Consider the following 27070-nt stretch of genomic DNA (forward strand, 5'->3'; position numbering starts at 1 on the left):
TATGAGGTCATGCCTCATTATCGAAGTGCCAATGAAGTAGTGATTTGATATCTCTCTGGTGAGGTATTGGTCACAGATTTTGCATGTGCCTGTCAGTGCATTTGTTTTCTTCTCACCCATTGGAAGCGTGAAAATGCTCAAACATCAGTCTCGTTGCTTCCTCTTCTGCCGTGCCAAACTACTGCATTCTCCTCCTTCTGGGCAGCTGCCCCTAATGGTTTTGTAAGATTTGGCTGGTGGTTCAGTGAGAATCTGTATCACCGTCTCAGATCTTCTGCTTCACCTGAAAAGGCTTTCTAAAAGCGTTCTGAGATACTGGGTTAGTCAAGTCAGACCCTGCAAAATTGTACATGGATACTAGGACTCACCAAATGAAATTTTGTATGTAGCTAATATTCATTTTTATGATCTGGGTTAACAGCGCAGCAGTCGCCAGATAATGTGAGAATCAACAGGAGTTTTTTTTTTTTTTTATCTGCCTACATATTGGGAGCCGAAGTACATGTTTTAATTGGGCAGAAGTTGTGTGCTTCCATCAAAAAAGTACTTACAGTACCCACTTATTTCTCTATATGCTAATATTTTTTAGTCATTCTACAACCTGCAGTGGCTTTCTTAATCATTCTAGTTTGCTCCACGGCCTCAGGCTTTTGTTGCAGGCTTCCAGTGATCAATTGGCGCTAAAAGCTCCCTGTACCAATGGGGAGGCCTTTAGTTTTACATTTTTAGTGTGCGGACTGAGTGCTCTGGCCTCCGCAGCCTAAACAGCCACCCTAGCACCTTTTTAACGTTAATTTCTCAAAAACTATTGAATGGATTTTCACCAAACCAACAAAAGCACACTTTGTGAGTGAAGTTATACGCTTATGTCGATTTTGGTATAAATCCATTTAGCAGCTGTTACTTTAGATCTGAGCAAACATGGGAAAACACATTGGCCCTCATTTTAACCCTGGCTTTTTTTTTACCGCCAGGGTTAATGTGGCGGTATCACTGCCAACAGGCTGGTGGTGTACACCGGCACATTATGAGTGTGGCAGATTGGCCACAGCCAACCCACCACATCACCACTCATACTGCCATGGCGGTATGACCTGCCAAGCTGGAGTTGTGCATCTCCGGTGGTCCACACATGACCGCCATCGGTATAATGAGCCGGCCTACTACCATGGTTTTTGCAGCGGTATCACCGCCACGAAAACAATGGCGGTAGGGCTACCGGTGACAGGGAATTGTTTCCCTGTCACCGGTAGAAGGCTCCCCCCGCCCCACCCCCCCTGGAATCACACTGCCCCCGCAATCATGCACACATACACCACGCATGCTCCCATGCACCACTACATCCATACACGCATTCACTCTCATCCATACATGCATTCATTCACTCATCCATACACACATTCACTCATATTCACTCATCCACATACGCATGCACTCACACATGCTCACACACACTGACATGCACTCACGTAACATACATACACGCATTCACTCACAAGCATACAACCATGCATGCACCACAACTCACAGAAGCACACACACATTCATTCATTCACACCCAATAAACCTCCTACACCCCCCGACAGACGCCCAACTTACCTTGTCCGGCAGGGAACGGGAAGGGGCGCTGCTACCGCCAGCAGCGGGACACTGCCAGGCCGTCTTTTTGATACAGCTAGCGGTGTCCTACTGATTGGGGGGGGAGGGGGGCAGGTGGTAGCACCGCCCAGGTGACTCGATCGTCAGCATGGATACTGCTGGATTTCCACCCTTATTGTGGTGGAAAGATTGCAGTAGCCATATTACGGTGGTGGAGGACCGCCAGCACTGGCGGTCTTCTATCGCCCGTGGCTCAGGAATTTGTCGATGTCATAATGAGGGCCATTGTATTTGGTCCCTGCCACTCTAACGTGTGTTTAGGCTCCATTTAAAAATTCTTTGAGCCACTGAATTATCTTACAATAGTAACTTAATCATGTTCTAGTTGCACCGTGTACAGTTGGATTTAAATCTGTAGCACACTAAGCAACGTTTATCTTAAAAACATAAGGTATTTTTAAATGTAAACTTTTTAGTATGTTTTCATCCTTTTTGCATTAATGTACAAGCAATTAAGTTTATGGAAGGGTTTTTAACACATTTTTTCTTTCCAGGTGGATAAGCTCGATGCCTCTGAATCACTAAGGAAAGAGGAGGAGCAAGCAACAGAGACGCAACCCATTGTCTACGGTAAGCTTAAATACGAAATACTGCCTGGGTGCGCTCAGTTACTTTTGCTACACACTCAGTCAATCAGCTCAAAAATGAAATGTGACTGGATTGCAAAAGATTAAACATGCTAAAATACCTTGTATCAAACTAGTAACTCAGAAACCTGTAAATGGACCTTTCGTCAAGCAGAAAGATTTTAGTGTTTTTAAAGCATCATACAGAGGGAGTTTTTCCATAAAAGACATAGGATTCGATGCACCATTGTAACAGATGGCTCAAGACTCTTTACAGTGATTTCATACTGTGAAGCAATTAATTTACAGGGGTGTGGAAGGTATAAATAATGTATGGTATCTGATAGAGACTTCTAGTTGCAGATTACTTACCTTAGAATTCCCTGATGTCCGCTTCGAATCCGGAATCTTTTTGCTGAGCCTGCGCGCGTCAGGTGGCGTCATTTGGTTCCACATGCGTCATCCGGCTCCGCGTGGCTTGGTCAGTGTTGTTGGAGCAGTCTGTGACATCACGGTCATATATGTAGACGCCACCTCGGCGTGCATACGTCAGTTCTTTTCCTTCCACGCCGGTTAAGCACAGGTCCAGGATCGAGCTACCCTTTTCCTTTTTTGGCAAGCCTTTTTTCGATATTTTATTAAGGATTTTTGTCTGTGCGAGGATGCCCTCTAGGAAGACTGGGTTCAAGCCGTGCGGCGCCTGTCATCACGCAATGTCGGTGATGGACCCCCATGAGGTATGTCTCTGGTGCCTCAACAAGGACCACGACTCTAAATCGTGCTCCATCTTCCAGGCCCTGGCCCGAAAGCTTTGAGGGAGCGGTCCCTAAAGCTCATGGTGGCCCGGCAGTTGACTTCAGTCGGCGCAACTCCTCGGAGGTCACGGTCCTGCTCAGAGGAGGTCGCGGAACGGTTCCAGGAGCCCCAAGTCCTTTTCGTCCCATTCGAGGTCCTCAGGGCACTCGGGGAAGGGGTACAAATAGAAGAAAACCAAGCAGACTTTGAATCCACCATGCCCGTCAGCCGTCAAGGCGTCTCAGGAACGTCGACGTTCTGAGCACGGTTCCACGAAGTCATTACTTTGGCAGACTTCGCGCCTCCTCGCCCTTTCCGGGAGCCAGAGCAACCCCTGCTGAAATAAGACTTTTAGGAGGCCAGGCACCTTGTTTTTTTGACGGGCTGCCCCCACTGGTGGGTCTTAGGACCCATTGGATTCGATGCCAGTGGCTTCGACCTCTGCGCCATTGGGGGCCCAAGGATCCCATAGTGGATCCAGACTGTCGTCAGGTTCTCAGTCGGCCTACCCCGGCTCCGGACCCGATGTCGACACTCCCACCAGCGCCCACTGGTGGTGGTAGCCCCATCCTGAGCCGGAACGATGTCGTATGGCGCCGATTCTGACTTAGACGGTGCCGACTAGGCCCAGATCAGTGCATGAGGCTTATTTTGAACAGCCATGCACAGGTGAGGGCTGGGAGGGGTATGAGGATCCTTTAGAATATGGATTGGAGCAGGGTTGGTATGAGGATCTAGGGAAAGCCTGTGGACTGGTTACTTCTCCAGATGCTGGCATGCTCTCACCTCCTTCTGTGGCTAGGAAGGAGGGGACATCCTATGCCATGGTGGTGCGTAGGGCAGCTGAGGTCTTGGACCTGGAGTTGCCTACGATGTCAATCAAGACTTATCCCCTGACAGAGGTTCTTCAGCCAGGGTTTGCTACATCTGAGCTGTTGTTATCCTTCAATGAAGCCCCTACAAATCTCCTACTAGGGGCTTGGCCCAAACCCAGCACAGGGGCTCCTGTAAATAGGACAATCGGCCGCCGCCATTGCCCAGCTCCAAACGACCCTGGTTTCCTCACCCAAGCCCCCACCTCGGAGAGCTTGGTGGTCCAAGCCTCCACTTCCCGTGGTGCCTTCCTTTCCGCTCCCCTGAATAGGGAATCCAAGAGGCTGGACCAACTTGGAAAGAAGAAGTTTTCTTCCTCCAGCCTGGCATTGAGGTCAGTAAACACCTCTTGTCTATTGGGCTGTTTTTCCCATACTTTATGGGATATGGTGGCACAAATGCTGCCTCAGGGGGCTTACACGATACACTCACCCAGGCTGTCAAGGATGGGAGAGATGCAGCCAAGTTTACCATCAGGTGTGGTTTGGATACAACCGACTCGCTGGGCAGGGTGATTTCTTCGACAGTTGCCCTCCGACACCACGCCTCGCTGCGTAACACTGGTGTCTCGGGGGATGTCCATTCAAACTTGATGGACATGCCTTTCAGTGGCTCACGCCTTTTTGGTGAGAAGGCAGACTCTGCCCTTGAGAGATTCCAGGATTCTCTGGCTACGGCGAGATCCTTGGGCCTCTCAGCGCCTGTTCGCCAGCACTCTGCCTGTCGCCCCTTTTGAGCCTTAGGGAGGGCTGCGGTACCACACCAGCCACTGGTTAGCCACTGTCCTCCGGCTTCAAAGCATCTCGTGCGAGGACAAGGTCGTGGTACCATCAGACCCAGAGGGTCTAGCCAGTGGTCGGCCACCACCCAGCCCCCCTCTTCCGCAACACCCAAGCCCTTCTAGAATGGTTCTGCAAGATCATGTCCGTCTAGTTTGTGGGATGATTACATTTTGTCTCCGTCACTGGTGGTCCATAACATTGGACAAATGGGTCTTGCAGATCATTCAGAAGGGCGATTCCCTCCCCTTCCAGTCTTTCCCTCCCTCTATCCCTCCGGTAAAAGAACGGCTGATGGAGGATCATTTGATTTTGTCCGCCAGGAAGTTACGGCTCTCTTGGCCAAGGGAGCCATAGAAAGGGTCCTGAGGTCAGAAGTAGGCAGTGGTTGTTATTCACGCTACTTTCTGATCCCAAAAAAGAACAAGGGTCTTCGCCCTATTTTGGATTTAAGGGATGTCAATCTCTTCCTCAAAAAGGAGAAATTCAAGATGCTCACTGTTGCTCAGGTCTTGTCTGCCCTAAACCAAGGAGACTGGATGGTAGCATTGGACTTGCAGAATGCGTATTTTCACATCCCCATCCTGCCCGCCCACAGGCGTTACTTGTGGTTCAAGGTGGGCCATGAGCACTTTCAGTTTACCGCTCTACCCTTCGGTCTCACCAGTGCCCCTTGGGTGTTCTCCAAGGTGATGGCGGTGGTGACAGCTCATCTGCGGAGGTTAGGGATTTCAGTCTTCCCCTACCTCGATGACGGTTTGTTGAAGGCTCCCACGCACCAGGCTCTCGTCACCCACCTTCAGAATACAGCAGACCTCCTGCATTCGCCGGGATTCACTATAAACATACCAAAGTCACACCTGACTCCTTCTCTGAAGCTCCCTTTCATCGGACCTGTTCTGGACACAGTGCAGTTTCAGGCCTGTCCTCCTGAGCAACGAGTCCAGGATATTCAGGTTATGATTCTGACATTTCGGCTCCTATCCTGTATTTCAGTGAGGCAGACCCACGTTGCGCCAGAGGTGGCGCAAGGTCTATTTTAGCAGTGGAGAGAGCCTTGGTTAGATCTGTTCGCCTCCACAGAGAAGCGCAATGTCAGCAGTATTGCGCGTTGGAGTTTCTAAGGCAGCAATCGCTTGGCAATGCTTTTTGCCTCCTATACGCATTTCATCCCATACCACTTCTGCCCAGAGTTCTCAAGAAGATCAAGAATGACTGGGCCCAAGTCATCTTAGTGGCTCCGGATTGGGCACAGTCTAATATCCCGAGCTTCTCAAAATTAACATCACTCCTCCAATCAGGCTGCCCCTTCGAGAGGACCTTCTGTCGCAGCAGCAGGGGACGGTCCTCCACCTGAACCTGTCAACTCTGCACCTTCATGCGTGGAGATTAAGCAGCAACAGGTGATGGCTTTTGACCCTCTTCCCGAAGTCTGTAAGGCTATTTTGGCAACCAGGCTGTTGGAAATGATTTGTATATTATTATACAGAAAGGTCTATTGACCCTCTTTCTAACATTCTTCTCTTCATTCTGTCTCTAGCCCAGCAGGTTTCTACCTTAGGGACTCTAAAGGGATATCTTTCTGCCTTATCAGCATTTCTTCAGCTGCCTGATCAGCCTTCTCTGTTTAAATCCCCCATTGTACATAGATTCCTCCAAGGGCTTGTACATATGTTCCCCCAACGCCCTTTTTATGCCTCATTGGGACTTAAATCTTGTCCTCACATTCTCTTGTGTGCTCCCTTCAAACCTTTGCACAACTGTCCCCTCCGGCTGCTCACCATCAAGACAGCCTTCTTAGTGGCAATAACATCTGCCAGGAGGGTGAGTGAGATGCAAGCCCTGTCATCCAAGCCACTGCATCTCACTATCCATCCAGATAAAGTGGTTCTCAGAACTCGTGCCTCTTTCCTCCCCAAGGTGGTGACCCCATTTCATCTGGGTCAAAACATCAGCCTGCCCACCTTCTTTGCTCAATCGCATCCCTCTAAAGAGGAGGAGCAACTCCATCGACTGGACCCAAAAAGAGTGTCGTCGTTCTACCTTAACCGCACAAAAGTGTTCCTGGTGGATGACCAACTCTTTGTGGGGTACGTTGGAGCAAAGAAGGGTCAGGCAGTGCAGAAGCTAACTATTTCGAGCTGAGTTGTTCTCTGAATTAAGATATGCTACACATCGGCCAGGAACCAGCCTCCTCATGCTACCTGGGACAAAGCTGCTACCACTGCGCTAGCTCAAGGCGTACCAGTCCTGGAGATCTGTCAGGTGGCATTGTGGCCGTCTTTGCACACGTCTGCAAAACATTACTGCCTGGACAGTCCGGTACGAAGGGACTTGTACTTTTCATGTTCAGTCCTACAGGTCTTTTTAGTGTAAGGAGTACTATCCTCAGCCCACCGCCAGGAGGTTATGACTTGGGTATCTATTCAAAGGTAAGGAATCTGCAGCTAGAAGTCTCTGTCAGATGAACAAGTTACTTACCTTCGGTAACGCATTATCTGGTAGAGACTCTATCTTGCTGCAGATTCCTTGCAACCACCCATGCCTCCCCGCTCTGCGGATATGACTAGTAGGGTTAGGGTTTATCCCTTTTCAGGGCCCTAGTTTTGCACAGACAAATGTTGGTTCTATCCATGACTGCGCATCTGGCTTGGAGGTTTTGTGGATAAAAGAACTGACATACACGTGTTGAGGTGGCGTCTATATAGATGACAGTGACGTCACAGATGGCTCCAGTGATGCTAACGAAGCCACGCAGAGCTCTGACTCACACGGAACCGAACTACGCCACCCGACTGCGCACGCAGGGTATTGCTCAGCAAAAAGATTCCAGATTCGAAGCTGATGCCAGGGAATTCAAAGCTAAGGAATCTACAGCTAGATAGAGTCTCTACCAGAAAATGCGTTACCGAAGGTAAGTAACTTGTTCTTCTTGCGAGTGCTGACATGCTATGTTGTAGAATAAAAGCATTACATGTTCATCTCCTCTACTAGATGATGCACATTCTGAGTTTGTAATCACGAAACAGCTGACACCACTCTTACATTAATTCAAGTATTGAAGTGCATAATGTTTGTGAGGATTTTGTAAATCAGCCGGCCTAGCATCATCCTTATGTTTTCGGTTTGGTTACCTGGCATAATCATGGGCAGGTGCAGACCTTATGAAATGCAGTTTTAAACAACAATGTCATAGAATTACAATAGTTCCTAGATTATTGTTGCTTTATAAAGCAATTTCAAATAAAGTAATGAGTCAAACAGAGAATGTAAAATTTATTTTTCTGCACTGTAAGTTATTTTTGAGGGCTGGTGTCTAATTTGATTGCCTTTCCCCTCTCCGATCTGGCAAGTAAGATGTGACAATCCCTACCTTTTTGTTGAGTTATAAAATTAAGAGCAGACTGGGATAGTGATGTTTTTTTTTTTAACCACTTTTCTAAAGCAGATACAAAGGGAAGTGCAATCTTGATATAGTTTTATATACTATAGAAAACTCTGTCAACTCTACTGCTATAGTCAGACAGTCAGTATTAATAGTTTCTGAGGGGACCATTTATGGTAACTCAACATTCTAATGAATATGTGCTGAACCATTTTATCTCCTTTGTCGACCACCACCCAGAGTTGGTTGAGCAAATACTTTTTGTTTTAAGCGTAGGGTATACATACAGAAACACAGATATTTCCTTCTTTCGGATGTCCACTGACTTTGAACCGAGCTGATATTCAGTACCAATGTAGAATTCAACCCATACGAAGTGCGCTGGAGTGCATAAAGCTGAAAAACATCCAAGGTCACTGACCACATCAAGGAAACTGATGGTGCCCCATCAAAGTTGGGGATAATTTCAGCTTACCTGGAAGAGTGGAATTCTATTACACTGGACCATGGGTCCTCACCCTACTGAAGCATGGACACACTCTAGAATTCATCCAAAAGTCTCCCCACACTTCTCCAAGCAGAGCAACGTACCGACATCTGCAGCAGCTTTAAGGCAAAATACATTTTATAATGTAGGAAGGAGCTCGAACTTGTTTCAACATCATAGCGAAATCAAGGATTCTAGTTTTTTCTTCTTAGGGAAAATTCTGGCTAGTGGAGACCATCTTCGGCAGCTAAACAAAAACAAATACCTCAAAAACACAATTAGTATGTGTGGTGTCCATTCTAGAGATTCTTCATCTGATGGAAGTAGAAATTAACAATCCTGTAACTGTACAACACTTATTTCCATGTCCCCATTCATTGAAAGTATCTACATACCAAGTGGCTGGCTACCAGTACCTCAAGAGAAAGTTGTCAAATGGTCCCTTTTTTTGAATGTCTGGTTGATTAAAAAAAAAAAAAAAAAATAGATGCAGCATCCACAATGATCGGCTGGGATTTTCACTCAACGATGATCTGGTCTATCGTGGAGTGAGTCTGCACTATTTACAGCAGTCTTAGCAGGAAGTTCATCTTTAGCAATGTGAACCTTCCAAACTATTTGTAGCTGACTCCCCAAAGGTGTAAGTCCTTATAGAGGGTGTGCTGCAAGATGTGGGGGAACATTACATCCGTAGAGGTTTACCATGCGTTAGGTCCATAAATACCAAGATACTTTAGGCCCCTGTGACCGAGCATACTTTAGAGATGTAGGGCCAATTTACCCAATCAAAGACGTTCTCTGCATCTAGCAAGAGAAGTACCATCTGTGTGAGATCTTTCCGCTGCTGCTATGACGGTAAGTGCCCATCTGGTGTTGTCTCTAGTGTGACAATCTTTGAGAAACCCTGCTTGCTGAGGGGCTAGGAGGCTGGGTCATATTGTGTGCAGGGGTGGGACCAGTTTTTGAGGCAAAGATCTTTACAGTAGTGTTGACCAGAGCAATCGGTTGATATGATTGACATTCAGCTGGGCCTTTTCCTGGTTTCAGTAAGAACGTAATTTGCGATTGAAACATCTTGTCTGTGACAGTGCCTTGATCTAGTATGCCATTAAAGGCCTTTGTGAGTGGGTTAGTTAACAAAAGCTTTGTAAAAGGAAGCCGGGAAGGCATCAGGCCCGGCGTTTTTCTGCTCCGTATTCTGGTTATGGCAGCTCAAACATACTCTACGTTATTCTTCCCCCATGCGGAGGAAGCTATCTCTATCTATGGTTGGGCAGTAGTAGCGAAGCTCAATCATCTTGAGTACCACATAACAATGCCTCCTCAGTGAGGAGAGTTCCATAATAGGGGGTGAACCATTTTAAGATGTCCGGTGTAGTGCCTTGTGCATCCCTAATTTTGTGGATGTGATTTCATGTGTAGGGGCCTGACGAAGCTTATATGCTAGTAATCAATTTGCTTCGTCTTCTTTCTCATAGTAACTTTGTGGTATGAGGGTGTGTCTGTGTGTGCGTGTGTCAAATATATATATATATATATATATATATATATATATATATGTGTGTGTGTGTGTGTTCAAGTAGAAGTTGTAATCCTCTGGTGGGTAGGGTTTGGTTGGGGGGGTAGGGGGGGAACCGGAGGAAAATCACTTTTGAAGTCCCCTCCCAATATCAAGTAGTCTTTAGACAGATGGGCTGTAGTCAGGAGGAAGTCAACATGAAACTCCTGTCTTCATTAGGCACATATACTGAGCAGATGGTCAAGGAAAGGCCCTCTATTTTACCTCCAGTGCACATCCATTGCCTTTTCTTGTCCACCAGCTTTGTATCTAGGTCGGAGAATAACCCTCTCCTAATAAGTATGGCTGTGTCTTTCATTTTTGATGTATTGGTGGCATAGAATTGGGAGGAGAACCAGTAGGAGCACAACTCGAGGAGGTGGGTCTCCTGAAGGATCATTATGTCCGTGTTTTTATGTTTGAGCCATTGGAGCAATGACCTCCGTTTAATCTCAGAGTTAATACCGTGGATATTTAATGTTACAATTGTGATGTGCGACATGACTGGGTATCAGGTCTCTTAAGGATTGATGGGAGAGTGGGATGGGAGGGGGGGCGTTGAAGGTTATCATCATGAAAAACTCCCACTTCCCTGGGATGCTTGTAGTGTAAGCAAAGTTTGCAAATGTTGCATGGATAGTGGTGAAACACACCTCGACGAGCCAGTGCGAGTGTGTACTCAACCAACAATAGAAGAAAAAATCAAAACTTAACCTGCCAAAAATCAAAAATAGAATAACTGAGAAAGAAATCTGATAAACCATCTCAGTCCAAACCTGCGGGCAAACTGGGGTAGCTCCAGTTGGACTATGCAGAGCCCCGCTTACTCTTTATAGATTTTTATGGAACCCTTCAATAGTCTGTTGGTTCCAGACACTTAACACTAGCCTGTCTGACAGGAGTGTCCTTACTAAAGCCAGGGACCTAACCTGGCTTTAGTTTGTCGCCATGGCAGGGAGCAATGTTAGGCAGCGTCATCTAGGAGTCTGAGAAGAAGGACATAGTCAGTTCTGTCCTGCAGCCTCCCCAATGTCTGTTCACTGCGAGCTTTACTTGTACTGGGTGTGTGCCAAGACCCCTGGAGACACGTCTAGGGTTAGGTTCCTTCATTGCTTGAAAGCCCATTGCTGGAATCCTGAGAACACCCTGTGGGTGCAGTCCAGGCATATCAGAATGTGGATCCTGCAAAAGATGATGGAATAAGACTTGGGCATGGTCTTCTAGGTCATTGGAGAAAAAATCATTTGAAACGCTCCTGATCAGTATGTCATTTTGGCGTGAGCGATTTTCAAGGTCTTCTGTTTTATCTGCTAGCTCCTGATGTTGTGTTTCCAGGGTAGCCATTAGCTGGGCGAGGCCTTCTGTATGTTAGCCGCTCCCCATTTAGTCAATGCAGGTTTCTGCCTTTTGTATGGAGAGATCTAGTTCTGAGATTGTCTTGACGCTAGGAAGTCATGTCCTCGTGGAATTCTTGTAGTAACTCTTGGATGTCCGTTCTAGCTGTTGGCGCTTGAGTGCCAGGATCATGTGTAGGAGTAGAATTACTGTAACAGGGTATGCCAGGACTCTTGTGTCCTTCAACCGTCTCCGTTCTCTGCCGCTGGAGCATCTCTTTAATGATGGATGTCTTGGCTACCTTGGATTTCGAGGTGGCCTTTTCAGCCTTGGCACCCTGCAATTTGGGCCAATCCGATTGTTTATGAAACTGGCTGTGGAGTCTGGAAAAATATAGTACCACGTTTCAGGTGCAGGGATGTTCCTACTGAGAGCCACCTCATGGCAGAAGTAGCCAAGAGAGGCCCCAAGGGTTGTCACATGGGGGTTGGAGGACTGCATTGGGGGTCCCTATCAAGGGCTGCAGCTGGAGCAGGGAGGACCCACACTAAGACTGATATGGAGGGTGGGGCCAGCCGGAGGGTGGGTGGCTGGAGCGACTGTCCCACCCGGGAAGGTCGGCCAGCAGTTCAACTGAGGCCTGCAGAAATCCTCCTTGTGTGGAGTGTGAGGTTGATTGTGCAGTGGGTGCCCACAAGGGACCACCCAAACGAGCGCTATAAGGATATACCAGCAGAATGGCTGCTCCTCACCTCTTCATTGTCCTCATGCCCAGTAGCCAAACTTCAGCCACACCCTTCAGTGCCAGAGACCCAGATGCTTACCTCAGGGCACCCCTTGGGCCTGTTGCCACTGTTTGTCATGGCCTCACCCTTCAGCAGCTGCGCTTCAGTCACCTTACTCACTCAAGGCCCCCTTAAAGCTCGCAATTTGTCATGGCTGCCATCTTGGCTGACATGATGTGCTCTCTGTTGCGGCTGTGTCCACTCCTCTGCTGACAGGTCGTAAGCCCGGCGAGAGCTCACAGTGCTCCTAGAGGGGTGTGGGTGGATTCTCCCACCAAGCTGTTGTACCAACATCGAGGATTCGCCCATTTATTTAAATGGGTGGGAACCTCTTTTGTGGAGCTGAGGTGGAACCTTTCGTGCTCGTTCGGTGCCCTGACCATGCCTCAATTTTATTGTTTTAAATTGGAAGGAAACTGGCACATATGTGTTTTTAATTAGGGAACCAGCTACGCATGTGTCCTTAAAACGTTTAAGGTACCAGACAGATAATACTGTCAGTGAACTACATTGAGAATATGCTTCCAATCCTACCGTATTGTGACGGTATACACACTGGAGGAATATAAGAGCCCCATGAATTAAAAGTAATGGAGTCACTATACTACTATCTTTATCTATCAGCCATTAATTTCTCAGTGAAGGGGCACATTTTTCACTATAGTTCTGAACATTATTTGACAATTTAAAAAAATAATACCAACCCACATTGAAAAAGTAATATCTGAAGACTGTGATGGTGACTACAGCCTAATGCTCAACTTTAAATCCTACTTCACAGTCCTTTACCTATGAGCTGGAGGTTAGAAAACTGATTTAGCAAGAAATGTTTTAGTAAATACTACTCCCTCAGTTTTTTGTTAAATTTTCTAACTGGAATCCGGCATCCTGAAAAAACTTTGAAGCTGACAAGGCAATGGATGGCATCACTTACGTTACAAGTAAATCTATTGCATGCAACGCCAAATAAAGATGATGAGAGGATAAATGATGCTACCCCACTTAAGTCCCTACAGTCCCATTATCATACACCAGGTGCCGGGCCTCTGAAATGCTGGGAGTAATGTACCCAGATCACTCAAGTTTTGTGTTTTTGTTGTTTTTTTAAAATATTTTTCATATTGGTCTTTTTCTTGGTTTGCATATTTATAATTCTTCTCACTATGAGTAAGCGATCTCAGATTTTGAAAGCTGCAGCAAAAACGTTGTTAAAGGCCAGTGCCCATGACCACTAAACGTGGTACCTGAGTATTGATAATGACAGATAGGATTATGATGCTTGTATGAGCACAACCTCGAAGGCTCACCAGTCTAGTTATATTCGTTTTACACCTTGCTGCAGTCTTTTGAGTGATGGTGGTCCAAGTAAAACCATTTGTTGGGAGTCAACAAGTTGAAATTAAGCAGTCAAGCCACAAATTCCTTTCTGCCCCATTCTGTACTACGTCGGTGAGCTGCAATGTCATATTGGTCATTGGCTGTAGTATTGTTTAAGTTTTGGTACTGGGGCTAATGGCATCAGACTTTCAGCTAAATCAGAATGTGAAAATTATTGGCGAATAATAGAAAACAGTGTCAATGGATCAGTTTCAGTACCACTCGATTGGTTTCAAATGTAGGCTCATGTTAAGACCTTGACTCCAGATTTTGAGACAATGGCTATTTATGAATTGCACTATTTGTAGAACTTAGTGCTTCCTACCAATACTGTTGAATAAATATATCTTGACCTACATAAATATGGTCAGAACCATGACAGTTTATTGCATCAAAACCTAGAGAATGTGACATTTTATGCCTTGTCAGCCAAGTGTATGGTGAAGTCTCAAGTTACGAGCTGCAAAAACAATGGTGTCAAGTTTGCTCCACATCGTCAAGGACAACGCTTCAGGAGTTATTTTTCTGTCTCAGTTAAATTGAACCAGTTAATGTGGCATCCCCTATTTCAGACACATCTGATGATCTTAGTGACCATTATTCTTTGTACTAAACTTTGCCATCTGTTCATGCTCAAGGTACCCAGATCCGTTCCTCCGTAGTTATCCCACAAGGTAGCTCATGATTTGTAACATTCCACTAAGCTAGTTGGTCCTTTTAGTTCATTAAATTCACCACAACTTCACTCTCTTCGCAATCCATTTCTTACCATCTCTCATTAGACACTGGCCCACCCGCTCTGCTTGCAAACCTAGCACTGCTGTACTACCTAAAATGTCCACTTCCCTCTCCTTTTCCATACAATGATTCAAATTGCTCTGCCTAGTTTTTTAGCCATTCAAAAGGCCCTCAGGAACCCTTTCTTCCACCTTGTGAGATCCATTATTTCTTGTGAGCCTGTTCTAGACATCAGTTGTACATAGTTTGATAATTCAAGGTCTATCTACCATCAAACAGCATTCTAGCTGTCCTTCACTGGCAAACGCCTTACTGTTACCCTTCTTATGTAACCTATATGCATTATACACAAAAGTGATCCATCACTTTTTTGTATATCTTAGTGTGTCGCCCTAAGTGGGACAGGCTTGCCCAGATGTGGTTCTGTGCACACTGTCACTGGAACAAAGCTATACTTGACTGACAAGCCCTTATTAGGGCAGAACTGGTCCTTGATTGATTGAGTTCCAGTTAAGGATCGACATGGCCTGTCAGTTCGGGCTGGACTGTTACCATTGGGGCAGGGGCAGAACTAATTTGCATATGGATGGGTCCAAACTGAGGTGGCATGACGTGCAAAATTACGATGGACTGGGATGAGGGCCGAATAATTTACCAGTGGGTGAGATTAAATAATACAGTTCACTTATCACTTTTTTGTGTACCTACATGCAGGATTACGGTTTGAAGTGTTAACAAATAAATCTACTGTGTGACTGTTTTGTCAGCATTAATTCCACCCTCATTTATTTGTTTGTTTTTCCATAGGCCAGCCACAGCTGATGCTGACAGCAGGTCCCAGTGTTGCAGTCCCCCCACAGGCAGCTTTCGGCTATGGATACACTGCACCCCCCTATGGGCAGCCTCAGCCTGGCTTTGGCTACAGCATGTGAGGACGGAAGTCATTGCCTCTAACCTGGCGAATTTTGTTACTGAATCTCCACCGTCCCTTCCCACTGCTCAATTCACAACAGGGAAAAAGCAACTAAGTTTTGCTTTGTGTTCTTATCCCCTTTGTTCCATGAAGGACTACTTTTTTTGTACTACAAATTATTTGGATCACATCCCATTAATTGTTTTTATTTTCACATTCCAGGTCACGTATAGAATTAAACTGTTATTTTTCAGGGGATTAGTTTGAACGAATTTGTTTCAGTGGGCTTTGTATTTTATTTTTGGCAGGACTGCTTCTTAACCTTTTAAACAGCCTGTTGTGAAGAATCTGATTTGCACTCTGTAGTGTTCAGAAAACTATATTGAATCTCTTACATTCAGTGTATATGAGCAGCTAAATCACCGTCTTACCTAAATGCATATACGTCGCATTGTATATTAAGGAAAAAAGCTAAAACAAAGAGGTTTCTATTTCCACAGGCAAAACCGTTGATGGCCAGATACGAAAACACTAATCTGCACGGTTAGGGTCGTGTAGCTCTGATAAGTCACATGCGTTCCGATGGCCCTACATGATTTGAATGAATTCCAAATCTCAGTTGAATCTATGCAGGCCTTCCATCACGCATCCGGAAAATGCTAAGTGTTTTGTTCACTCCATGTGTAACAGATGACCGTCTGTTGTGCTGTATCCTGTGCTTTTTTTGTGGGACCATTCCGTTCGGGAGCACGGAAAGCACCATCCAGTCTGTATTTACTGACCCTCCCCTCTTCCCGAGGTTTGTGTATGTTGGATATTGTGGTGTGTTAGGTCACTGTTTTGAGTGTACAGATGAAAGAATTCAAATTGAAAACAAAATGCTGTTCAGTTTGTGCAGTTGACTCAAATTTAAAATAAAATACCGGACTGTGAACATACACAATACAACAGCTGTTTCAATTATGTGTTTTTCTTGACATGGAAGTGACAGAACCTGGTAAGGAGTGATGCAAATCTGCATGGTGATGAATTTGTTTCCTGCTATGAATGGGGCATATAATGTTGGCACTCCAGGTATACTCCCAATGGACCTCTGTAACATCTTCACTTCTTTCTTCTCGCTTTGAAAAGTTATCTTCCACTGCACCCATGATTTTGTATTTGTCATATCTTAACAGTATATTTGCCAATTTGAGATTTGTGACTTGTATCTTCAAAGTATGTTGTTTTTATTTTGGTGCATTAATAAGTCACTACACATCTGGTTAAGTTTCCCACTTGTGTTGGCTAGTATCCTTAATTGATTATTCCAGTCCTCAACTGATTGCAATTTTCATTTTAGCATTTTACTATTTGCATAGTCCTCCATTTGCCATTCTAGTGGACATTGCTGGGTGTTGCATGCTTTAAGCACTTACGAAAAGCAAATTGTAGGTCATAATACCCACTTTACGAATATAGCTCACAGATAAGAATATTACTGCAGTGACTACGAATCGTGAGTCAACTAGATTCGTTATGCAGCACTTGCTGGCCTCATTCTTTTTCCCAACTTATAGGCACTCTTACAAGAGGATTACAGTGCATTACTATGCTTGCTTATTTACTTTGGTAAGTTCAAGATAAATTTGCAGCCTTCTTCAATCAAAGGTTTGTATATATATATATATATGATAGAGACTTCTAGCTACAGATTCTTTACCTTTGAATTCTCCCCAGACATCAGACTGGATCTGGAAGATTTATTTTAGCAGTATACTTGCACGCCTGTAGGTGGCGTCGATCGGCTTCACATCCGGTGTTGTCTGTGCTGGAAATTAAGGCGCCACCCAGATACACCAACATCATTTATTTTCTTACCGTGCCAGCCAGCACTCATCCGAAGATTGCTACCTCTCAGTCGCCTTTTGACTGGGGTTTTTTCCCGACTTTTTGTCTAACTCTTTTTTTTTTTTTTTTTAGAACTTTCTCCCAGTGTGTCAAGGAATATCTTATAGAAAGACTAGTTCAAGTCCTGTGGTTCCTGTCATCAGTCGTTGTCAGTGATGGATATGCACCTCGTGTGCTTGTGGTGCCTGGAGTGCAACTTTGACTCAGAGTGCTGGGCCATGCATCCGAAGACTTTGAGGGAGCAGTCCCTAAAGCTGATGGTGGCCTGGCACGCAACTCTGTGGAGATAGAGTGGAAGTTCCTGAGACTGGTTGCGTAGGCCAGAGTAGTCTTCATCCTACTCAGTCATCAGGGCGATCAGGTAAGTTAAGGCATAAGAAAACAAGTAAGAAGTCGACAGTGCAGCGTCATCGTTCTAGGCCTCGTTCTTCGGAACCTGGGCCAACACTGCACCTCCCCGAATTTCTAAAGCTAGAGCAACCGCTACCCAACTCAAACTTCTATGATGACATGAGCCTCTTTCATGGGCAGTCCAACCCTGCTGGAGCACCTAAGGGCCCTGCAGGGTCAGAGGGTACCCCATTGGGTTCCTCACCAGCTGCTTCGGCCTCAGCGCTGATGGGCTCCCAATGATGCAGTCTTAGATCCGGTTCAGTTGCAGTAGTGCCACCTCAACATTCCCCAGTGCCAGTCCCAATGTAGACTCTGCCGGCACCACCATCCCCTTTGTCATCCCAGACTCCGACATAGAGCCGGATGGGCGACTCCCTAGACGGACTCCAGCACCAACAGGAGCTTTGCCTCCTCGTTCTGATCCTGAGCCTATTACACTGGGCTAGGCCTCTGGATGAATGGGAGGGGTCTCTAGACTCTTTTGAATACTAGCCATACAAAGGAGAAATGGACTGACATAAGGACCTGGGTGAAGCCGGAGGACTGGACACACTTCCAGATATTGGCATGCTTTCTCCCCCTACCGTGGCTACGGAGGAAAAAGCTTCTTATGCAGTGGTGGTAAGGAAGGCAGCTGAGGTTCTGGATCTTCAGCTACCCTTGGTGGCCGTCAAGACTAATCTCTTGACAGAGGTGCTGCAGCCAGGAACTTCCACCTCCGAAACCCTGCTCTCATTCAGTGATGCCCTTACTGATGTCCTTCTTGGTCCAAATTCAGCACAGGGTCTCCTGTGACTAGGATGATTGCCCGCCGATATAACCCTCACATGGGGACACAAGTTTCCTAATGTAACACTCCACCCCTGAGAGCTTGGTGGTCCAAACCTCTACTTCCCAGGGCACATTCCCTACCACTCCCCAGGATAGGGAATCCAAAAGGTTGGATTCGTTTGGGAAGATGTTTTCTTCCACCAGCCTTACATTGCGGTCAGTGAACACTGCATGCCTTTTAGGCCGTTATTCCCACACGTTGTGGGATACGTTGTGCAAGTGCTGCCACAGGTACTAGAGGAATCCAAACACAAACAGTTGTTCTACGGGGAGAAAAACTTCAATAAAGATAGTACGGTGGTGAGATATGTAACAAAATAACTTTAGGAAACATTGTTTTTCAAGAAGACACATGTATGATACTTCTGTATCCATAAGAACATACATCATTTTATTAATACACACACACCATCCCCCCCACCCCTTTGTAGGATATGACCAGACTGATCCGTACAAATAACACAAAACAGATAGGTGCTCCAAGTGACAACAGAGTAAAAAATTGTGCCACAACAAATGACGAAAAACATATGTGAGGCAATGAGCATATACAATGTTGGCAAAATGCGAAAGGTCAACTTCCAGCACGGATCTCCAAAGAAACAATTAAAGAAATGTTTGAATGTTCCTAGTATCCCAGGTAATAAGGACTTTTTGGACCAAGAAAAGTCAGCGTTTCGACCCTACTTTCATTGACTATGCCGGGGTCTTCCTCAGGATCAACAAAAATGGTAAACACCTATAAACAAAATGTGACAAATCAGTCTCCTAGGGACATGCTCACCAAATTCTCAATGATAATCCAAAATACTTTACCAGTCCAGACTTAATCTGGATAACAGTACCAAGTATTGTCTCTCACAATCACTTTGTGTCTGGAAAAGAAACAGACAGTCCCATACCATTAATAATAGGGACTGTGAACCTCCAGTTTGCAAGAGCAAGAAGCATGTGCAAGAAATCATAAGAAATCACATAAGAATTGAGAGCGAGGTGTACTGTTTGGTACAGGAGCAAGAGGCATATAGTGCACAATGGCCTGAGAAAACCAGTATACACCATGAAAATATGTTCTGGGATAGGCATATTGTAAGAGTCCATTAGATGGAGCCTAGAATAAAGTAGATGCATGCTCAGTGAGAAAACGAGTGGAAAGCCAAGCAAGTGTGCATGCATCACATTGTAAAACTCAAAATCATGCCACTGCACAATCCTATCTAAAGTGCACCCGGGCTACCATGTGTGTCAATGCGTGAAAGAACAGATGCACCAGCGTGTACAGGCCTACTAAGGACAATAATATATGTGTATTGATCAGTATGTCTATTGAGTTGAAAAGTTGAAGGCAAGCCAGAAATAAAGGTAAGTCCAAAGGGACTCAGTAGCCCTAGCTGAAATGGTCAAGAGGTGTAACAAACGGGACAGACATGGCTTTCCACTGACCCTATGGCAACAACCAATGCTGGTATCTCACACCAAATCACAATCACACAACATCAAATGAATCACTAACCACTGTTGCTCCGTAAAATCCTCCTAATGTGCTCCAACAACAGTGAATACACACCGCAAATCAAAGGGCAGCAAGTTCCTACCTTGCCCTAGTTGCACCTGCATCCATCCATCAAAGTGAGACGCCAGGGCCGGTGAGAAAAACAGGTTTAGGTGTTTGCGTGCAGTCCCAGAGGAGGCCCAGGCTGCACTCTCTCAAGCTGTTGGTGATGAGAGGGACGCAGCAAAGTTCACGATCCATTATGGACTAGACACGACTGACTTGCTAGGTAGAGTGGTTTCTAGAACTGTGGCCCTGAGGCGCAACTCCTGGCTGAGGACATCTTGCATTTAGGGGAAGTCCCAGCTTCTCTGATGGACATGTCAGACTCTATGCTAGAGTGTTTCAAGGATTCTCATGGTGGCTTCTAACCTTCCGAGTCTGCCTTTTGTTCCTTTTGTGCCAATTTCCATCCAGCCACGTGCTATGCATGCTGCCCAGCCTCTGCATGGCTGATGATGTAGGGCCCACTCTACTCAGGTGGCACGCAGTCTAGTCAGTCTTGACCGCGCCTCCCACCCCCTCTCCTCCTCCTCCTCCTTGCAGCAACCTCTAAATCCTCCTAGTCTGCCTCTCCCCCACCAAGGACCATTTGGTGCCCGGTTTCACCATCACCTACCCCTCTGGCAATCCATCACTTCAGATGATAGGTTTTCTAGGTAGTCCGAAGAGGCTACTCCTTCACTCATTCCCCTTCGAGACAAACCCTCCATCCATGCCACCATCTTAAGACTGGATGAAGGAGGATCAATTGTACATTCTCTGTGAGGAAGTTGAGGCTCTGTTGGCCAAGCGAGCCATAGAGATGGTTCCAGTGCTAGAAGCAGGTTGTGTTTGATAGTCCCGCTACTTTCTGGGGTCCAAAAATTACAAGGATCTTTGCTGTATCCTAGACTTGCATGCCACAATCTCTTCCTCAAGAAGGAACAGTTCAAGATACTCACGTTGGCTCAGGTCTGGTCTTCCCTGGACCCAGGAGACTGGATGGTAGCATTGGACTTAGACATTACTTTCAGTTCACCGTGCCCCACTTTGGCCTTACCAGAGACCCTTGGGTGTTCACGAAGGTGATGGTGGAGGTTGCAGCTCATCTGTGGAGATCAGGGGTATCAGTCTTCCCCTATCTGAACGACTGGCTGTTAAAGGCAACCTCTGACCTCCAGGCTGCAATGGGCCTCCTGCATTCACTGGGACTCACTATAAAAGTGCCGAAGTCACACCTGACGTTCTCTCAAACGCTCCCTTTCATTGGAACTATTATGAACAAAGTGCAGTTTCGGGCCTATCCTCCTGAGCGGCGAGTCCATGATATTCAGGCTATGATACCGATGTTTCAGTCTTTGTCCTTTTTTCCGCAAGAATGACAGAGGCTGCTGGGCCTCATGGCCTCCTGGCCTCCTGCATCGTTCTGGTGACACATGCCAGATGGCTTATGCTGGCTCTGCAGTGGGACCTGAAGTTCAGCTTCAGGGGAACCTATGGGACATGGTCCATATCTCGGAAGGAACTGCAAACTATCTGTAGTGATGGTTAATGACCTGCAGTTGATCCAGAGGCAGATCCCTATCCCTTCCCCAGCTAGATCTGACAGTTGTGACAGATACACCACTCTTGGGATAGGGTGCCCATCTGTGAGAGGTGGAGATCAGAGGAATCTGGACTCTGGCAAAAGCGGACTGCACATCAGCATGCTGGAGCTTCGTGGAATCCGACTGGCATTGAAAGCCTTCCTTCCCTCTATCAAGGGAAAGATGATGCAGGTGTTTGTGGACGATACCACCGCTATGTGGTACGGCAACAATGGAGCAGGATGGGGTCGTGGACCCTTTGTCAGGAGGCTCTCTGCCTCTAGACGTGGCTGGCACATCAGGGCATCTCTCTCGTGGTTCAGCATCTGACAGGCTCTCGGAACATCAGAGCGGATGAACGCAGCTGAAAATGCCTAGCGGATCACAAATGGCATCTCTATACATAGGTGGTGCAAGGTCTCTTTCAGCAATGTGGAGAGCCTTGGTTAGATCTGTTTGCTTCAGCCGAGAACACGCAATGTAAGCAGTTTTGTGCGCTGGAGTTTCAAATGCTGCAACCACTCACGATTTTCGTTTTGAGTGGAATTCAAGCCTCCTTTATACCTTTCCGCACATACCCAGAGTTCTCAAGACCAGGAACGACAAGGCCTCAGTCATCCTTATGGCTCTGGTCGGGGCACAGAGTCTGGTATCCCCAGCTGTTGAGCTTATCCATCGAGCCTCTGGGCAGACTGTCCCTTCAGGAGGATCTTCTGTCACAGCAGCAGAGGAGGGTTCGTCATCTGAACCTGTCCACTCGCCGCCTTCTTGTGTGGAGATTGAGTGGTGACTGTTGATTGCTTTTGACCTCCCCCCTGGAGTCAGTAACATAATCTTGGCAGCCAGGGGTCCTTCCACCAAAACGATTTATGCCTGTCATTGGAAGACATTTGTGGCATGGTGCACAGACAAGTCTGTTGACCCCCTTTCTGCCCTTCTCTGAGGTTGTATTGTTCATTCTTCCCCTGCCCAGTAGGGCTGTGATTTGGGCACTCTTAAGGGATTTGTCTATTTCTGCTTTTTGTTTTTGCTGTTGCCTGACCAACGCTCCTTGTTTAAGTCTCCTATTGTACATAGGTCTCTAAAAGGTCTTAAACATCTTTTTCCTCCTTCCTCATTCATAATGCCCCAATGGGATCTGAATTTGGTTCCAACATTTTGATGTGTGGCTCCGTTGGAGCCCCTCCACAATTGTCCTCTCAGGCTTCTCACATTGAAAATAGCATTCCTTGAGCCGATTACATCTGCCCTCAGAGTGGGTGAGGTGTAGGCCTTACTTAAGCCACCCTACCTTTCTATCCTGGCAAAGTGGTGCTTCTCACTAGGGCCTCTTTTCTGCCAAGTGGTCACGCCTTTTCACGTAGGCCGATCCATCACCTTGCCTACTTTTTATGTACCCCCACATCCTTCCAAGGAAGAGGAGGGATCCAGCGCCTAGACCTAAAAAGAGCATTGGTGTTCTACTTTGATTGTACATGAGCTCGGGTGGATGAACAACTCTTTGTAGGGTACATAGGTGCAAAAAATAGTCAGGCAGTGAAGAAGTGGACCATCACCAGATGGGCCGTACTCTGCATTAAGATCTGCTACGCAATGGCCAAAAAACAACCCCCAGAGGGTTTGTGTGCACATTCTACCAGAGCTAAAGCTTCGACCAATGCGTTAGCATGCGGGGTTCCCGTCCTGGACATCCATCAGACAGTAACATGTGCATCTCTGCACATGTTTGCCAAACACTGCTGCCTGGACAGTCCGATCCGAAGGGACGGACACTTTGCCGTTTCGGTCCTGCAGGACTTTCTTGTTTGAAATTTGTTCACAGACCCACCTTCGGGACGGTATTGCTTTGGTTTCTATTCAAAGGTAAGGAATCTGCAGCTAGAATTCAGATGTACAAGTTACTTACCTTTTGGTAATGCCTTATCTGGTAGAAACTACATGTAGCTGCAGATTCTTTACCAACCGATTCATCCTCCCTGCTGTGCGAACAGATTTCTAGGGGCAGGGACTTGCCTTTCAGGGCTTTAGTTTTCACACACCAGTGGCCAGTGTTCTTTATGGCTTTGTGCTTCTGACATGGAGAGTCATTAAAAGAAACTGACGTCAGTGCACCTGGATGGCGCCTATAGAGGAACTACGAGCCTATTAAAGCCACCTACTGCCCCACAGTGGTAATGCTGAGGAAAATCTTCCGGATCCAGTCTGATGCATGGGGAGAATTCACAGGTGAGGAATCTGCATTTAGGTATAGTCTCTACCAGATAAGGCGTTACCGAATTCAAGTAACTTGCTCTTTTAGCCTTATACTCCACTGTCTGATCTGTATTTTTTTTTTAAACACTTTATCTTAAAAATATTTCCAATAGGTTTGTCACCCTAAAACCCTACTTTAAGCTGTGTATAATTAGACATGTCTCTATAATTGACCAGCACAGAGTTTGCTTCTTACGTTTGTATTGCACTGCGGTTTCTCCAAAGCCAACTTTATGTGAAGCACAGTGAAGAAACCAGTTACAAAAAAGTACGACGTGGCTTATCTAACTGCACTCACAACTTTTTCCCCGATCCAAATGTGCAAGCATTGCTAACTTAAAATTCGGGAAGGGTGTTTAAACCTGGACACTCTGGTCACTTAGAAGTTTGTAGAGTTTATAGGATCATGTTACTGTAAAATACCGTACTTCTTGTCTGTAAGCACTAAATAATTAAACCTGTTATCGCACCATACGGAAGTACTTTTGAGAGTAAATGAACTAGTCGCATTACGACAAAGTACTGATTTTTCAATTATATTTGTGTATCATAAGAAAAGTACAACAGAGGTACGCAAGATATAATCCTTGTTGACAAAGTGAATATTTATCAAATGAAACTTCAGAAGCATTGAAGTGTTAAAACCATTCAAGCTGTTGTGTACATATTAACATTCTGATAAGCGATGTTCCAATGGTTTTGTATCGTACGTCCTTTGGTCAAAGAATCCGTTAAGCCAATGTCTTGGGTGGATGATGGATCCCGATGTGATAATGGAAAACAGGAAGCGATTATTGCAAACACTTTTGGAATGAAAGAATCTCCTCGGGGACTATTGCTTCACTGCTATCCCTCAAGATGTGGAAACATACTCTGTCAATAAATCCAACCTGACCCTCAAATCATGGTTCATGTCTAAAATAACAGCAATTTGTGTAGGCCATTTTGTGGACTATTTGTTAAATGCTTTTTATTTGCAGTTTCAAACTATTTCACCTCCCAATCAGGTATTTCATTCACATCCTAGCAGGTTGTTAAAGGGAAGTGTTTGATAACCATTCACTGTCCAAGATTCAATAGCTCCTGCAAAGGTTTTGTGCTCATCTGACACACTTTAGCCCAAGTCACAGACGACTGTCAAAGAACCTCAAATCCTATGTTCTCCACTGTTTATTCACTATTGAGAAGGGAAGTGCTTAGAACATATCCTCACCAGTTCCCCTTTTTCCTGTTTTTCATGTGCTCCTTAACCTCTATTAATGAGTCCTCGCCCATGTGTTTTTTTTTTTTCCTTTCAGTATATGGTTTTCTCTTCTGCTTTCAGTTTGGGCAGCATATGTCTTAGCGCTCTAGATTTAAGGTGAGCATGTAAGGCTACCTGCCATTTGTAGCAGCTGACTTGCTTAATATCTGCTTCTCCTGTTTGGGCAACAGTCCTCTGGCATGCGTCTGAGCTCTGTTTGCTACCAATAGTAGGTGGTCTGGCATGCATGTAGTGCAAGACCAACCCTGTCGTATAGAAGACACTTTATTTCACCATTAAGAAATGGGGCTACATTGTTCATGCAGGATTTAAAAAAGCAAGTTCAGTGTGGAGCACTCTACCTTACAGTGATGCAGCCTTTTTGGGGTCCTACTTCTGTCCTGTGGTCTCTAACATAGCCATCGAATCTGATCGCCAAGGTATTTAAAAAAGGGACCAGGAGCAGAGGCTCTACGGCACCGTTACTCACCCACTCTTGCATCTCCATTTCATTGTCTAGTCGAATCTCATTACCCATCTGAGCAGAGAAATCATGCGCTGCCTTTGCACTGTGGAATCAACTCATTTGTATCAAGCAATCAAGCCCACCTTTCTAACCATGTATTTGTCAAGAGACCCATTCTCAGGCCTCACCAAAAACTTAAAGAATGTTGCACCAGGACCCTTGTGCCTGCTGTCTGCTCACGCTGTTGCAGTGCCAACCTGACAACGCTTGACGTCATACACAACACCTCCCCTGTGGGTAAGACTAGCTCCTCACTGCGCAAGTGGTTTTAGTGAGAGATACATTCATTGATGCCGCAAGCACTCGGTCTCCAGCAAAAGAATTGGCTTGTTCCAAGACCGTGAATGGCTATTAAGCCACTTTTCTTTGAAATAAATAACTTGGTGGGAGGTGGTGGTGTGTGTCAGATCTATGGACACAAAATAGTTTTAGAAAAACTGTTCACACGCAAGATCTGGAACAGTTATGGACCCAAGAGAGTATAACACCACCCCCCTTTATTAGGTACTAAATCTTAGGAGTGTTGAATTTTCATCTTCTGATCCCTCAGCAGGTGCAGAAATTCCCACAGCCAGTCTTTTTCAGACTCTTTACCTTAAGCGTTCCCCTCCAGCTGTCACTCTTACTTGTGACATTAGACTTCATGGGAAGCAGATGGGGCCATCTTTTTCTGTAGCATCTGAACTCCTTGTATGTAGAACAGCTATGTTTGTTTTTTAGTTTGTCAGTATATTCAATCTGCCCCATTTCGTTCAGCCCCCAATAACAGTGTGAAGTCTTTTGTTAGTTCAGGCTGTTTCTATATTACTTAAATTCCAAGCTGGAAGCCGGGAAGACTGCTCTGGCTCCTTTTGAAACCACTTATCTTTCTATCCTTCTGTGGCAGGTACAGCTGCCAGCACCTGACAGTTCACTTCTCATCACAAACACCTACCTTCTGTCTTTCCAGCATCAATGGTGCCATACCAGCACCCAGACTGCCCTTACAGGGCCATTGCATTGTCTTAGCCTCCATTTAATCTATGCCCAGGGGTGGCACCTAAACTAGTAGTAATTCTCGGTGCTGGCAAATACCCTTGACATTTTGTCTAGCAAGTCCAGGTGCTTTTACCAGGGATCTAAGGAAGGTATCTCCTTTTGCTTCTAGAAGTCTCCACGCCTCCAACAATGCCAGTGCTTGTTAACAAATACTGGGAACCTAGAGACAGGAGACAGTCTCATCTTTCTCTCTGGGAACTCCGTCTGTTGTCGCTGCAGTACCTCTGATGGGCAAGGCAACTGGTGGCAAAGGAAAAACGTATCTAGTCCTAAAATAAGAAATTATACTAGTGTAGGAGGCTCTCTGCCTGGCCAACACTGTCCTGGCATGCTCGAGGCTATATGTTTGGCAGAGGTTCTGTAGTTGCTTTTCCTTGCCCTCAGACTATGCTTGTAGGGAATATAAGATCATGCTCAGCCCAGGCAAGGAAGCAGCTCATTGATATAGCCAGCGTCCAGTGTTATACAAGCCAATCTGATAGGGAGAACTATCTGATAGAGACTTCTATCTGAAGATTCCTTACCT

The 27070-nt window shown here is 45.8% G+C and overlaps 1 protein-coding gene across 2 annotated transcripts in view; it reads left to right on the forward strand.

Moving 5' to 3' along the window:
• Positions 1-16198, forward strand: part of CLTC (clathrin heavy chain) — a 723592-nt gene extending 707394 nt beyond the window's left edge. For both annotated transcript variants that reach the window (XM_069226425.1, XM_069226426.1), the window contains 2 exons: positions 2154-2229; positions 15145-16198. In XM_069226425.1, the coding sequence (XP_069082526.1) occupies positions 2154-2229; positions 15145-15269 (201 nt within the window). In that variant the 3' untranslated portion in view covers positions 15270-16198. The remainder of the gene's footprint in view (positions 1-2153; positions 2230-15144) is intronic.
• The last annotated feature ends 10872 nt before the right edge of the window (positions 16199-27070 follow it).

The sequence above is a fragment of the Pleurodeles waltl genome, chromosome 3_1 (genome assembly GCF_031143425.1).
Source record: "Pleurodeles waltl isolate 20211129_DDA chromosome 3_1, aPleWal1.hap1.20221129, whole genome shotgun sequence".
Lineage (NCBI taxonomy): Eukaryota > Metazoa > Chordata > Amphibia > Caudata > Salamandridae > Pleurodeles > Pleurodeles waltl.